General features: G+C 30.7%; 1 protein-coding gene across 1 annotated transcript in view; it reads left to right on the top strand.

Moving 5' to 3' along the window:
- Positions 1–1694: 1694 nt before the first annotated feature.
- LOC111695389 (serine-rich adhesin for platelets) overlaps positions 1695–15628 on the top strand; it is a 37237-nt gene continuing 23303 nt past the window's right edge. The window contains exons 1-12 of the mRNA XM_023464709.1: positions 1695–1796; positions 3682–3743; positions 4244–4308; positions 5122–5182; positions 5580–5604; positions 6815–6848; positions 8274–8401; positions 8614–8652; positions 9378–9436; positions 9840–9904; positions 11678–13603; positions 15049–15084. Coding sequence (XP_023320477.1) covers positions 1737–1796; positions 3682–3743; positions 4244–4308; positions 5122–5182; positions 5580–5604; positions 6815–6848; positions 8274–8401; positions 8614–8652; positions 9378–9436; positions 9840–9904; positions 11678–13603; positions 15049–15084 — 2560 coding nt within the window. The 5' untranslated portion in view covers positions 1695–1736. The remainder of the gene's footprint in view (positions 1797–3681; positions 3744–4243; positions 4309–5121; positions 5183–5579; positions 5605–6814; positions 6849–8273; positions 8402–8613; positions 8653–9377; positions 9437–9839; positions 9905–11677; positions 13604–15048; positions 15085–15628) is intronic.

Here is a 15628-nt window from a genome sequence, read left to right as displayed (position 1 = left end):
AAAAAATTCGAAATTGAACTGGATAGTCTAGGGAACATACTGTATTAATGTACTCTGCTGCATATAATTTGTGAACATTTACATGATTTGTACACTTTGAACTCCCGAAGGATTTTCTAAATTCCACTCTAATATATATTCTACTCTCTTTGGATATAATGGTGTATACTTGAGCCTTCTGTCATTCTTGTAGCCAATTTTCATCAAGTTTGAAGTTTCGGTATTTCTCTTTACAAAATATTTTTTTCATTATTGGCTAGATTCATTACTCATGCTCTAATTTCTTACATCCAGGATGGCTTTTATTAAAACTGCTGGGCTCAAGGTATGAACTGTGTTAAAATGTTCAAGCCTTTGCTAAATCAATCTTTTTGAAGACTTTCATGCATGTTATAATTGGGACAAAGAAAGGACAATCAGTTTAAAACCTGATCTCAAGATCATCTAGATTTTGCAAGATTTTGTTGCAATTTACTCCATTAAAACCACCTTGATAGCCAATACAAAGAATATGTTTATTGCCAAAATTTTATGTGATTTTACAATTTTTTATCCCAGAAATACTTCAAAAAGATTGTAATTACTGTTTAGTAAAGGCTTGAACACTTTGACACAGTTCATACCTTGAACCCATCAGTTTTAAGAAAAACCATCCTGGATGTAAGAAATTAGAGCAGTTTAGAACCTAGCCAATAATGGCAACCATATCGAGTTATTAAAATGTTTTATTGTAAACAAACATATGATCTTTAATATATTGTTAACACTTTCAGATTTGATATTTGTAATACAAGTGCTAAAAGTTAAATGTACACTTTTTTTCTATTGAAAAAACATATTTTACATCATCGACTTAATAAAAATAGGCAAGAATGAATGATAGAAGGGTCTAGTTTAGGACTTGGACATGCTACCAAAGAGGTTATAGTGTATAGAGTGATGATGTACGTTAATCCTTTACTAATTATATAGGCCATGAACTATACCGAGAGCGTACTGCATGTTTGTTTATTATAAGGAGATTCAGGCCTAACCTATAGTATATCATTATTAGTAAACAAATGTAAGTGCACAGTACACCTAACTGAGCACACAGGTAAGAAACTATCATCCCCCCTGCATGCAACTCAATAAGTGCAGAGTTCCTTGAAATTATGAATACGTCCTTTTAATTCATCATTAGACGACTATAATTAACTTATAACAGAAAACCGGATTCAACCTTTTCATCTTTATATTAAAAGAGTTTCATCCTTCGAGGGTAACCATGCTCATTAAATATCAATCTTCGAATTAACAAAACCTGTTTTTTGTGAACTTATTTACCTGTCGGGGGTAAAAATATTAGGGTTGACTTTTTGTAAACACACTTTGGTTCTTTCTTCAATTCTAGTCTATATTTGGAAAATTTCGCATTTTTTCGCATTTCGTTCGCTCACAAAAATGCAAAAATTTGCTATAAAAATACGGGGAGAAATCTTTTATGCGCAATTAATTGTTGCAGATACAAAATTATTGGTTTTCGCGGAATTTTTTTTTCAAAAGTATGTTCGCGAAATTTTGTGCTGTTTTCGTATTTTTCGCCAAATTCATTTTTGCAAATTTCGAAATTTTGCAAAAAAGTTTGCAAACTGCGAACGAACATTTTCGCATTTTTTTCGCTGGAAACCGTACTTTAAAGGAAAAGTTGATGATAGATTATATTTTTTTACAAATTAGATTAGACACATATTATAATGGAAGAAAAGAAACTTGGGGTCGTCTTCGATGAAAAAAAGGAGGATGGACCCCTAATGGTAATTTTTTTCAGATTTAACCCTAAATTGGATTGTGGTAGGGCCATCTTGTCCAGTTCACTTAAAACTAAAGCAAGCTTATAATTTTTGTAGCCATAGACATTGGAGACATTCGTTGACCATAAATACAACTTCTAACCCCCCCCCCCCCCCCAAGTCGTCTTTACTAAAACTTTTGCACTTGATGATTTTACCAATGGTATTAAGCTATTTCCAGTCTGCCTCTCTCAGGAACCATGAATCCTTTCAAGCTCATGTCAAGCATGTAAGCACTCCTTCCAGATGTCACAAACACTGTTTCAGTCTCCTTGGAGCCTTTCTCTAATGTTTACCAGCCGTCATTAGAGCTCACCTTCTCAGGGATGACTTTAGCAACTCCATCTCCCTCGCTCTCAAGGCTGACAAGATCTACCTGAGCAGAGTGTCCTTGTCTTCAGTTTTTGCCGTCTCCAACACCTTTGATGAGTAGTTTCAAACAAATGCAATCAAACCCTTGTCCTCGTCTAGCTGACCCCGCCATTTAGTAACTCCACATGCCAGTAACCAGCAAGACAACTGTTCACAATCATCAACCCTCTTTTACTATCATTGTTCTTGGGGTTCACAGGCCAAGAAATGCAGAGCTCTCTGTTCCCTGTATGTATAAAATGCCTTATTTTTCACGTTAGCTTTATGTCAGATAAATAGAAGTTAGTTAAAGTAGTAATAATTTAAATTTTAAAAATAAAAATATGTGTTGATTTATATATAAATTTTGAAATCAAATGGTAAAAATATTAAAAAGTCAGTGGGGGATTGAAAAAAAAAAATTCTAGAATAAATATTGATAAAAAAGTCTTAACAAGTCGGTGGTAGTGAGGGTAGTTTGAAATAAAAAAACAAATTCTTGAATAAATGTTGATATATGGATTTTAAAAAGTTGGAGGTAGTGAGGGTAGTGGGGAACTGAAAAAATCCTTGAATAAATGTTGATAAAAAAGTTTCAACAAGTCAGTGGTAGTGAGGGTAGTTTGAAATAAAAAACAAATTCTTGAATAAATGTTGATATATATATTTTAAAAAGTCGAAGGTAGTGAGGGTAGTGGGGAATTGAAAAAAAATTCTTGAATAAATGTTGATGTTTAGATTTTAAAAAGTCTGAGGTAGTGAGGGTAGTGGGGAACTGAAAAAAAATTCTTGAATAAATGATGATAATAAGTTTCAACAAGTCGGTGGTAGTAAGAGTAGTTTGAAATAAAAAACACATTCTATGTCTATACAGCTTTTAACATCCCTGGAGAACTCTTGGACAGTTTTGAACTTCCTAGCTCCGGTTTTCTTAACAAGATTGAAACAGCAGTAATAGGAATCGCCATTCCTCCACCTCACCATGTTTATTCCACGCCTCCATCTTAGTTGCCAGCCTCCCTTGTAAACTCCTAGTTTGTTTTTGTTTGTCAGGATACTAGTAAACCTTTTCTTGCTCCTCTCTATCATGGTCCACACCTTGGAACGGCGGAACAAGTTCTTTCGTCTCCAGATCAGAACTCCAGTTGACTCTGTGACGGTGGCTTGTCTCAAAACTGTAATATCAGATTCTCCAGTCCGCCTCTCCGCCCCTGCAAGAAACCACCAGAATTTTCCTCCGCCTTGATTCCGCCGTACCTTTTGGGAGGAGTGATGTGGCGGAAGACAATGCCTAGGTTTTAAACTTGACACTGCAGTGAGACGTGAAGATTTCAGCTGACCAGATATTTTCCACCTTGTACAAAATAATATATAGTTTTTCCAAGTTGTTTAATAAACTTTAGACATTAAAAAAAATTAATTGGCACAATTCTCAGAAATGTTTGCTTGAGAGCTTGTTACCCTTGAAAAATTTAGAAATTACGAATATTGTTTATAGGACACAGCCATCAGATACTCAGAAAGCACTACAGTGGTTGGTGTCTCTTATATATTTGATAGGTAACTCATTTTATCGCTTATACAGTAAACATGTAACCTTCTTAAAAAAAAGCAATTTTATAATACAAGAAAAAAATATTTCATTTCAAGATGGCATTAAGTACAAGTCAATCTTTACCGTGCTAAAATTGGTTGTTAATTTAAACAATTGGCCACAAATTCCATTAAAATGAGTTATTTTCTTTTTATTAAGTTGTCATTTGTCAATGCTTCTTTTTCCGAATGGGTATAAAAGATTTTTTCCGGAGCTTAATTTTTTAATAGAAAAACAATAATTGAGCAAATAAAATAGTCTGCTATGAATACGATTTGAAAAAAAATGTAAAGTTTTTTTAAGTTTAAAAACCTTTGCAAGAGCCTCCTGTGATGAGGTTTTTTGTAATAAACCTCTCTTTTCGTAGTTAGCAACTTAAAAGCTACCAAATTCAGATCAACTAAATGTGTAAATATGCACAATATATTTAAATAATATCTTATTTTATATGTTTTCTGTATTCTAGAGAACTGAAGGGAAAAGATAGATTTGCTTGGACTGTGTTCACTATATTTTTCTTTTTTTACGGAGGAACAATTTTAATTAATTTAGTTTTTTACCAAAAATTGAGAAATAATTCATTATTCTTATATGTATGTAAAAATTCGATTCTATAGGCGTAGTTTCTTACTATTGGAAAACAATAAAAAACATTTGGTTCTGACACGGCAAACATAGATACATAATCTAAAACTTAAAATACAATAAAAAATTTTAAAAAGAAAAGCGTTGGCAACAAAATTTCCATTAAGAGTAAATCATAAACTTAAATGCGTAATTTAGTGAACTACACCCACCTTTCCTTTTACTTACAATAAAAAATGAAACAGCAAAAAAAAAGATTGAAAGACTGATTAAGATATAATCTGCTAAAGTTTTCAGAGGCATCATTGAAAATAATTGAGTTCATTATTTTTTCTCCAATTCTTTAGATTTCAACTGAACTAGACTTCTATTCTACCCTAACAAACTCGAATCAAAAAAATATTTTGATAAAAAATATTTTAAAATATAAAAATCTAATAAAAGTTGACTTTATCAGGGCGTTTAATTAGAAACATCGAAAGCGGAATAATAAATCAGAAACACAGTCAATAATTTTGTAATTTTGTTACGACTGATAAATCTCGAATTATGTTCTAGCAACATTACAAAAACCGTTACAAATTACAAAATCCAATGCTATACTTTTCTAAATTGAAAAACCTAATAAATTAAACGACTCTCTAGCTTTTCGCTTTTATGGCTCATCATATTTTTCTTTAATATAGGTGAAAATTAAGGGGGTTGGTCCATTAATTAAAAAACAAAAAATTCTGAAAAAAAAATTAAAAATTGTTAAAGTATACTCGGTGAATGAGACCTATGTTGGCTGGGTTAATCAACCAACTATTACCACCATCAAGTAGAAATTTTTTTTTCTTCAAAAAATAAAAAGTTTTTAAAAAACAGTTCTTTAATGATGGGTTATGTCATTAATTCTTAGGTTGAAACTATTGCATTTTGATTATGTTTATGATTATAATGCGTTCAGAGTCTAAACCTTTACAATATCAATATCGATAAAAAAGCAATAGATATCTTAGAGGAATTAGCCTAAGCTGGAAAAGTAAGGATAACAGCCTAAATCCTGGATTCACAACACAAAAGTTTTGACCTTTGAATATATGATTTGAAAACCATAGAGAACAAAGGGTTATTCAGAATTACAGAATTTTTAAATTAAACAAACTTAATTTTCAAACTTTTTCAAACTTTCTTAATTTTTTTTGAACGAAATTTTCATTATTTCATGTTTTTAGGCCGACAAAGATAAACTTACAACAGGATCTTTATTCAACACTTTTTAAATATTAAACACTATGTTTTTCTGTAGGATGCTTAAAACTTTTAATTTTTTTATATTTTTAGACGTTTTCACACCACATTGAAAAATTTTTATACATCAAAAACTGTAATAGAACTGTTTTTTTATAATATTTGCGCAACTTTTGAATTTGTATGTTAATTTACTTTTTTTTTTAATTAGTTTAGCCATATTTTTTGAACAGCTTAATCCTCTTACAAAACTTGAAGAAAACATTTCTCAGAAGAAAGCAGCAACAAAATTTTTCAGAGTATATTTTCTTTGTTAAATGAACTTACTTGATATCCTCTTTTTATTAATCTGAAGACTGATTTAATCTTACGTTAAAATCCGGGAAATTGTCTAAATTGCAACCCTTTTTTTGGCGCATAATCAACAAGAGAACTCTTATTTGTCCGAAAAAAGCAGGGATATACAAAAGAGAGGATTAGGCAAGAAATCAAAAGTGTCGACAGTGGATACAAATATTTAGGAATCGGAATTAAGACTATCCAATAAAAAAGATTTCAGGTCTGGTTTTGTAATTTTAAATGATCTTTCATTTAAAGAGAAGGAAGACTGATTCAGAACGGTACCCTTTACATAGTTTATTTAAACATTAATTTGGAAAGTTTTATTTATGACAATGTTCCCATTTCTAAAGCATAAATGAGCAAGGCACTTTGTAGTGGAACCATTACCACAATTGAAAAGCATTTTCAAACCTGAGATGAAATAAATACATACATTCTTAATAAGACATTAAAGCGTTCTAAGGCAATTTTCAGGGTACAGACATTCTTCATTATACTTGCATAACATATTTCATATGCTATAATTAGAGAGTCTCGATCACGTGTACAGTTCCTTTAAAAAGTCATTTTAAAGCATTTGCTGAGCTTTTCTTTACAAATATTTCCAAACTAGGCTAAAGCATCTTCTATTTAAATTGTGAACATGTTCTTTTTGTTTACATTTTAAAACAAAGAAGAAAAAATTTTTGCGAATTTAAAAAAAAAAATTTAAAACACATTTTTTTAAAATTTTTATCATTCATAAACCTTCCCTGTGGCCCGATCGGTTCAGCCGTTTTGACGTTTATTGGATACAAACAAACAAACAGACACCCAGACAGACAAGCCAAATTTATATATAGATACTGTTTAAAGTTGAATAAAGTAATGAACCTAGGAAACTTTTCCAGCAGTTACTATATGTGCGGATGGTAAGATTAAATTTTAATGAGAAAATAATTGAGTTTTTGTCACAAACTCTGATTATCTATCCATATATCTTTGTAACTCAATATCGCAAACCATAGTTATTTCAAACTATCAATTCTGTTAGATCAAATAGTCTAAGTTTGAAATTTCAAAGATTTACAGCAATAGGTTGCAAAGATACAGCGATTAAGAAATTTGAGTTTATGGCAAAGACTTAATTCCTTTAGAAAAACTAGAATACAGGAGCGCTACATGGATTTATTCTTAATGTAAAAAGTAATTGCAACAATTTTAAACAAATCATTTTGGAAAATTTTCTGGGGTCACATAAGTTTCCATAATTTAAATATATGTATATATGAATAAAAATATGTATATAAAAATAAATATATGTATATATAAATAAATATATGTATATATAATTATTTAATACACATAAAAAAGCTTTAATGGTTAGAACGGCAACAATTGCTTGAATATAATGTTTTTTCCATAACAAGTTATTTTTCAATTTCTTCTGAACAATCAGAAATTCTTCTTTATTTCTGATGAAATAGGGAAAACGAAAATGATTATAAAGAATAAAGCGGATTTGTCAGTATGCAGGTTGTAAAGATATGAATTAGAATATTGGATATATTCAACTGTTTTAAAAAGGAGGTAATCTTTTTTTTGGACAGACCATGCATATTTGAAAGGGAAAAGGCATGGAGGTGTTGCTTAAAAGAGTTTATACGAGCTGTAAACAATGGCTTTGTTAGAGTATTAATTATTAGTGTATTGTTAAATAAAAATAAAGCTCTTGAATGGTTAATAATAAAAACAATAATATAAATAACAAACAATAAACCTTTCTTTTGCTTTTGATTTGCATATTATTATTGATGCATAATGAACAAAGAATCATATTTATAGCACAAAGCATTATTATAAAATATTACTTTGTATTATTTGTATTACATTAAAATTTCATTTCTGAAAAATGACTTAATATACACTAGAACCCTCATTTTTTAAACCTCATAGAAAGTTTTCTTTGTTGATGCATTGGGTAGTTTGGAGGATGGTCATACGGCTGGTCGGTTATTTAAAAATAGTCCATAACGTTTTCGTTAATTAAGGCAACAAATCTAAATTTTGTTTGAAAAGTTGGCCTTCAAAGGAATTGAGTCTTTGTCACAATTCTGATTTTCTAATCTCTACATCTTCAAAACCCAATGTCGTAGACCTTAAATAGTTTGAACTATGATTTATTTAAAATCAAATGATCTAAGTTTGAGATATCAAAGGTTTACACCATCAGGTTTCATAGAAAAAAAGGTTTTAAAATTGTGAGTTTGTGGCAAAAACTGAATTCCTTTACAAAAAAATAAAAAATAAAAAAGATAAAGTCTTAAAGTTTATAAATATCATATTTATTTGTTAAGGTATGAACATGCAGGTTGCAGAGGAAATTCTCAATGAACAGTTTAAAGCTTGGGAAAGATCGTTTGAGCAAAAGTCAGGGCGAAAGAAAAGACAAACTGAAGACAACCCATTCAAAATATTTCAAAAGGTACTTTGTAAAGTTTTAATGCACATATAATTTATGTCAAATCTTTCTCTATTCCCTAAATTATTGCTAATATAATGTCTTGCTCGATTTCGGCAAATACGATTAGAACAGTTACATTAAAGTAATTTGCTAATATCTATTTGTGTACGTTGAGAAAATAATGAATAGATGTAAAACCACGAATTCTCAATTAAATTGTTTGTTTTTTTCAGGAAACATTTGGTTTGGACTCCGACGACATCGAAGTAATGGTAAGATTAATTTAATCAAATTTTTTTACCTACAATATATATGTGTTTTTTCAAAGATTATTTTTATTTGCCGACATCGAAGATTTAGGGCCAAAGAGAATAGAATTAGAGGGGATTTTACAAGAAAAAAGTGTAAAACGGCCATTTTGTTGTACTGTTTCCATACTGCAGGCGTACTTCACATATTTATGCTATATAACCTTTTGGGCCCTGGAATAGCATTTTATAAAAAATCTAAAATTAATATTAAATGAAAACCAAATTATGAAATAGGCTGGTTTCATAATTGACCAATGATCATTTCACATAGACTCTATGCCTTTTACTTTACAAACGATGATTTTCCGTTATAACTATAAATCAAATGATGCTTTTTATTCACCTAATTCATTATAAAGTTAATTTAACAGCTTTAAAAAATTCGAAATTGAAATGTTAATAGTCTAGGGAACATACTGTATAAAAGTACTCTACTGCTTATAATTTGTGAACATTTACATGATTTGTACACTTTGAACTCCCTTTCAGGCTGAAAGGGACTGAAAAAATTCATACCGAGAGATTCTTTAAATTCCCCTCTAATATATATTCTATTCTCTTTGTTTAGGACACTATGATAATATTAATAAGACAATAAAAAAAAATTATTTAAAAAGTTCCTCCTTAGGATTTTTAAATTTTTTATCTGAGGTTTTTCCCTGACAACACAATTAATTTTGATATAGGATCTGATGTATGCTTTGGCATCCCAAAATGTTGACAAAATACCCCATAATATAATCAGGTATTCTCTTTACCACAACAATACCGTTTAAACATTGGTCTAATCATGGATGAAAGGCAATGAAGGACATTTTCAGAATGAAACACTGTGTTAGATAGAAAAACATTATTTTCGTTCTTACTCTGATAGATATTATATTGAGGTATCGAACTTTTATTCTTTAGATAGAGAAATTCATTTGAAATTCCGTCTAGAGTCCTTGAAAGAGACAGATATTTGTATATTGTATATATTGTATTTAATTATGATTATAAAATATCATTAAAGAATGTTATCAGGGCATCGCCAATAACTCCTATAAATTATAGAACTTTGAACTTGTTGTATAGGGTAAAAAATGTATTCTTCATATGCCATATAAATAAATGTTTAATTAGATTTAAATTAATTGATTTTATTTTAGGAAAAATTTGATGAAACATTTTGACGGAAGGGATAAAGCAACCATCTCTTATTTGCTTAAAGCAGGTTAACAATGAGTTCCTCGCAGTATAAAAATGCTGTAAGAAATATTATAAAAGAAGAGTCAGAAAAAGAAGTTCGTCAAATTTACATAATCGTTTTTTTTTCAATAAAGGGAGTGACCGGCTATGCATGGTAGTTGAACAGAAATTGAAGTATTATTGGGAAATTTTTTAGGATTCATTTGAGACCTATCAGATGTTTTTAAAGTGCATATTTGTTCAGTAAGAGCGCAAATATGATCTTTAAAATTCTCATAGATTGCCCATTTTGGAGGTTTGCTTTTGAGAATTGGTTTTGTTTAAATTATGTAATTACAACCACGAAAAATGTCACAAAAAACTCCGACAGAAAACTATTTAGTTGTTTAGGAACAGGTTGAGAAAATAAAAATTGACTCTTACCATCGAAAAAAAGTAATCTTATTTAGTTATTGGTTTCTGTAATGTTTCAATGTTCAAAGCCATTTTCTTTAGTTATCCCAAATAGATTATCAAGTACAATAGGTGCCAACAGAGAAATGGATCAATTATACACGACGTAACTAGTGTCAAATATAACAAAGGAAACGAAATTTTCTCAAATTATTTGACATGTTTTTCAAGATTAAATAAAAAAGTGTAAAAACAGAAAAAAATAAGACAAAAAATTGCACCTTTTTCACTGTAAGATAAGCTCTTTACTCTAAAATTATCACTATTATTAATAATTTTGTCGGACACAAAAGCTAAGTTGACACTTGGGATGTAAGAATACAGCTGTACTGAGAGTATACAAATACTGCGTTGCCATCTATTGTACTTAACAATCTATTTGAGTTATCCTGGAATTTTTAATGAAAAGACGACATTTGAAGAATTTAAAGAAATCTGCGAACAAAATTCATAGAGAATAAGAAAATAAATATAATGATGGAGAAGAAAACAATTGATTATAAAATTAATGTATTAAATAATTTTTTATGAGAAATATGTTTCTGAACATCTTATTAGTTTACCGTAGAAATTTTGTTACATTTTTCTTTCTTCGTCGTTTTCGAAAAATTTTAATAAAACTGATTCCCTTCAAAATGAAGATTTTAAATATTAAATTTGCGTTCTTGCTGAATCAAATATGCACCGTAAAAACATCTGATAGGTCTCAAATGAATCCTAAAAATGTCTCAATAATACTGTAATCTCAGTTCAACTACCATACATTGCCGGTCAGTCCCTTTAAAAAGAAGTGATTCTGTTCTGGTTGTTTGAGGGGACCAAACCGATAACTTACCTCTAACTATAATTTTGAAATATCTGATGATGTAAACCTGATTTTAAACTTTGCCAATTCAACTGAGTTCTTAGTTTAAAATATCAAACGTCTACCACTTAAGGTTGCAAAATTATAGAGTTAGAAAATAGAGTCGATTAATTTTTTGCAAAAAATTGACAGTCATTTTTAAACATGTCAAAGTGTGTCTTTAAAAAAATTTTCGAGCAGAACGAGGTAATTTATTATAATTTTTATAAAGATTTATTCACAAACAAAGATATAGATACATATAATAATGGTGGTGTAGTTTAAATTTGTTTAGATATTTCGATATTCGAATATATTTTACATTAAAAAAAATTGCAAAATTATGCAAAATTTGGCAAAGTTAAGCACTTGATTCAATATTCTCATATAAAGAAACCCATCTACTGGCTAATATATTTTTTCTTGTAAACATTGTAAAATACTTTCAATCAAATAATTATTTAGTCTATGGCTTAGAATTCTTTAAATCTTTTTTTTCAGCTTCCAGTAGAAATTCTCCGCTTGACGAGCTAGCAAGAGCTTTATCAGATAAGCTTCAATCTGCATTATTAGATAAACTTACTGTAATGCTAGCCGATAACCTCAACACATCTTTACTAGCTCAACTAACACCAACTTTGACAGAGGAGATTGTTTCACAGATTATAACAACAACTTTTGCAGATGGATTTATAACACCGTTGCTTGCTGATCTTACAACATATTCAGAAGAAAAACTGAATACATCTTTATTATCTGATCTAAAAACTATTTTATCAGAAAAGATTTCAACATTTCTGTCAGACACATTGTCAACAACTAACCTAGACGCATTAACAACAGCTTTATCTGATAAGTTTATTACAGCTTTAGTATCAGACCTTACGACGATTTTATCAGATGAGGTTTCAACAACTGTATCAGATGAGCATACAATACTTTTATTGGCTGAGTTAACATCAACCTCATCAAACGAGTTTGCAGCAACTTCATTAGCTAATCTCATAACAACTATATCAAATGAGCTAACAAAGTCCCTATTAGATAAGCTTCCATTAGCTATTGTTGAAAGGTTAACAACAACTCTATCAGATGAGCTTGAAACAACTTTATCTTATGAGCTTGCAGCAACTTTTTCGGATAAGCTTACAGAAGTTCAATTAAATGAGTTTACAACGTTATCAAGTAATCTATCAACAACTTTATCAAATGCTTTATCAGATAATATAAAGACAACTCTATCAGATAAGTTTACAAGAACCATATCAGATGGGTTTACAACAGCTTTATTCGATGGGTGTGCAGCAGTTTTGTCAGATAACCTCAAGGAAACTCTATCACATATGTTAAGTAATTCAACTAATATATCATCAATTATTTCAACATCAACAATTTCAAGTACATCAATTGCTTCAAATACTTCACCTACTGCAAGTTCAACAATGACTGATCCAACTTCAACTACTTCAACTTCAACTACTTCTTCAATATCAACTGCCTCAACCACAGCAATAACAACAACACCAACTTCCTTAACTACAACAAGTACATCCACAACTTCGACTTCAATTTCAACTATTTCAACCTCCCCAACAACTTTTTCAACTTCAACACCTACTACTTCTACAACTTCAACTTCAACAACAGTTACTTCAACTTCAACTATTTCAACTTCAACAACAACTACTTCAATTTCAACAGCAATTTCTTCAACTTCAACTACACCTTCTACGACTTCAACGACAACTACTTCAACTTCAACAACAATTACTTCAATTTCTACAACAACGGTTGATGATGATGATGATGATGATGATGATGATGATGATGATGATGATGATGATGATGATGATGATGATGATGAAAATGATGATGATGATGATGATGATAATGATGATGATGATGATGATGATTATTCATCAACAGCTACTTCAACTTTAACAACAACTACTTCAACTTCAACTACAACTTTTTCAACTTCAACAGCAACTTTTTCAACTTCAACTACACCTACTACGACTTCAACAACAACTACTTCAACTTCAACAACAATTACTTCAACTTCTACTACAACTGCTTCAACTTCAACTACACCTACGACTTCAACAACAACTACTTCAACTTCAACAACAACTACTTCAACTTCTACTACAATTACTTCAACTTCAACTACACCTACTACGACTTCAACAACAACTACTTCAACTTCAACTACACCTACTACAACTTCAACAACAACTACTTCAACTTCAACTACACCTACTACGACTTCAACAACAACTAGTTCAACTTCAACTACACCTACTTCAACTTCAACAACAGTTACTTCAACTTCAACAACAACTACTTCAACAACTACAACAACAACATTTATGACAACGACAACAACAACTGCAAAGACTGTGGAATCTTTGTTTAAAGAATACGGTGAGAAATTATCTGGCTAAATGAAACATTTTGAGTTTAGTTAAGGTGGCCGCGCATTCAATTGGACTAGTTAGTGAACGCAAATGCAAAGGACTTTTTCATATTAAATCTAAATAAGTCAGTGAGATTGAAAAATACACTCTATTTTAGGGTTTCCAGTAGTAATTACTTTACATGTACTTACGCGTAAATACGCATAATACTTTCTTTCACTTACGGAGGAGCATTACGCAAAATTACATGTTAATTACGTATACGAAAGAAAGTCTAGTTTCGTGTTATTATGGCCCAATAATGCAAAATTACATAATACGAAACCATTCCGTAATTAAAGTACATATTAAATCTCAGAAATGAATATAGCGGGTAAATATGTGTAAGGATATGCGCACTACAACCATGTCCAATCTGATTGGAAAATTTAAATACTTTCAAATTGAATTAAAATTCGGTGATGGTGATGAAACAAACCCCCCGTAGAGTAAAAAGCAGATGTTGGTTCCACATTTTATTGAAAATAAATTTCGGTCTAGGTTGACCCTCCTCAGTTCTAACGATAAAATAGCCATAAAAATCGATGTTAAAAACCACAAGAAAAAAAATCTAAAAAGATTATTTTAAAATCTTTTTAATTGGGCTGTCAAATCGACAAAAGGGAAACGAACTCAGATGGAAAAAGATAATTTGCAAATATTCACTTTCACAAGAATGTTTTAAGAACATTATTATTCCTTCAGATTGTTTCTTTCGAATGAAGATTAAAAACAAACTGGTTAGCTTATATGTATAGTGCATATAAAGTGGTGGTGGGGTCAATCTAAGTATCGAACATTTGCGCAAATCAGGGGAGGGGGCGGCTTGTCTAAGGAAGGGTATTTAAACCTTTTAAAGAATTGGAAATGAACAATACTCTTTTTTTAAAATACTGAATTACAATTTACAATTAAATAAAAACTCTTTTTTTCTGTTCATTCCTGTGAATTCAGTCATGTCTCTGATGTATTAGGTTCTCGTACTTCAAGTAAATTTCTCCCTACTAGGTCCCAAACCATCTCTAGTACGTTAACTTTTAGATGGTAGATTATGTCCAGGAAGGTTTAAATGTTCTCCTGTAGGCTGGTTTGTATGGAGGTTTCACTAATTAGGCGGAATTATTCCAACATTTATGGAATTACTTTTTTAGAAATTACGCAAAATCACGCCGTAATTTGGCGAAATTGAAGTTTCGCCAATTACGCGTAATCCTGCGAAATTACACAAAATAAAAATTACACATAATTTTGCGTAAGTGAATAGTCTATTACGTTGGAAACCCTACTCTATTTCTAATATGAATAAGTCCGTGAGATCGCAAAATAAAGTCTGTTTCTTATAAAATCTGAATAAGTCTGTGAGATTGCAGTATTAATCATTCCTTGAAAGTCCCTTGACATTTAAATATTTAGAATCTTGTCTGAAGAACGAAGTCTATACAAATACTGGTAAGTAACACATTTATACTTGTTTGTAAAATTAAGAAAGGGAATGATGATACCATTTTATAAGTTCCCCAGCTAACCCCCAGGAACCAGGTACAGCGACTTAATTTGACTTCAAGTCAGGTGGAGCAAGCTTCCAGAAGTCGCGCCCATACATTTAGTACGGCGTGACGTTATTTCTGGGTAAACGTTAAATAATGGCAGTAGACTCCACGCAGCAAATTTTCCTCGGCATTCACGCACAATTCTGTGAATGTAAACTGTAAATTAAGGGAAATTATTTCTCATATTTGAGAATCAATCAAGTTTACAGTAAACTGCAAAAATATGCGCGAATGCCGCGGAAAACTGGCTGCGTAGAATTTAACCCAGAAATAACGCCACAGCTGAATTCTTGAATAGACCATTAAGGCTGGAGTGAAGTCCTCCCTCAATATCTTGCTTATTTAATTATTAATGGGCATTCTATTTCTCTGGGGGTGCATTGTTTGTGATTATCCAATTCAAACTCACAGCTATAAACTTTTTCCTGCTAAGACTATCCAAT

Source organism: Eurytemora carolleeae, unplaced genomic scaffold (assembly GCF_000591075.1).
Source record: "Eurytemora carolleeae unplaced genomic scaffold, Eaff_2.0 scaffold219, whole genome shotgun sequence".
Classification (NCBI taxonomy): Eukaryota; Metazoa; Arthropoda; class Copepoda; order Calanoida; family Temoridae; genus Eurytemora; species Eurytemora carolleeae.
This window is presented reverse-complemented; position numbering and strand designations above follow the sequence as displayed.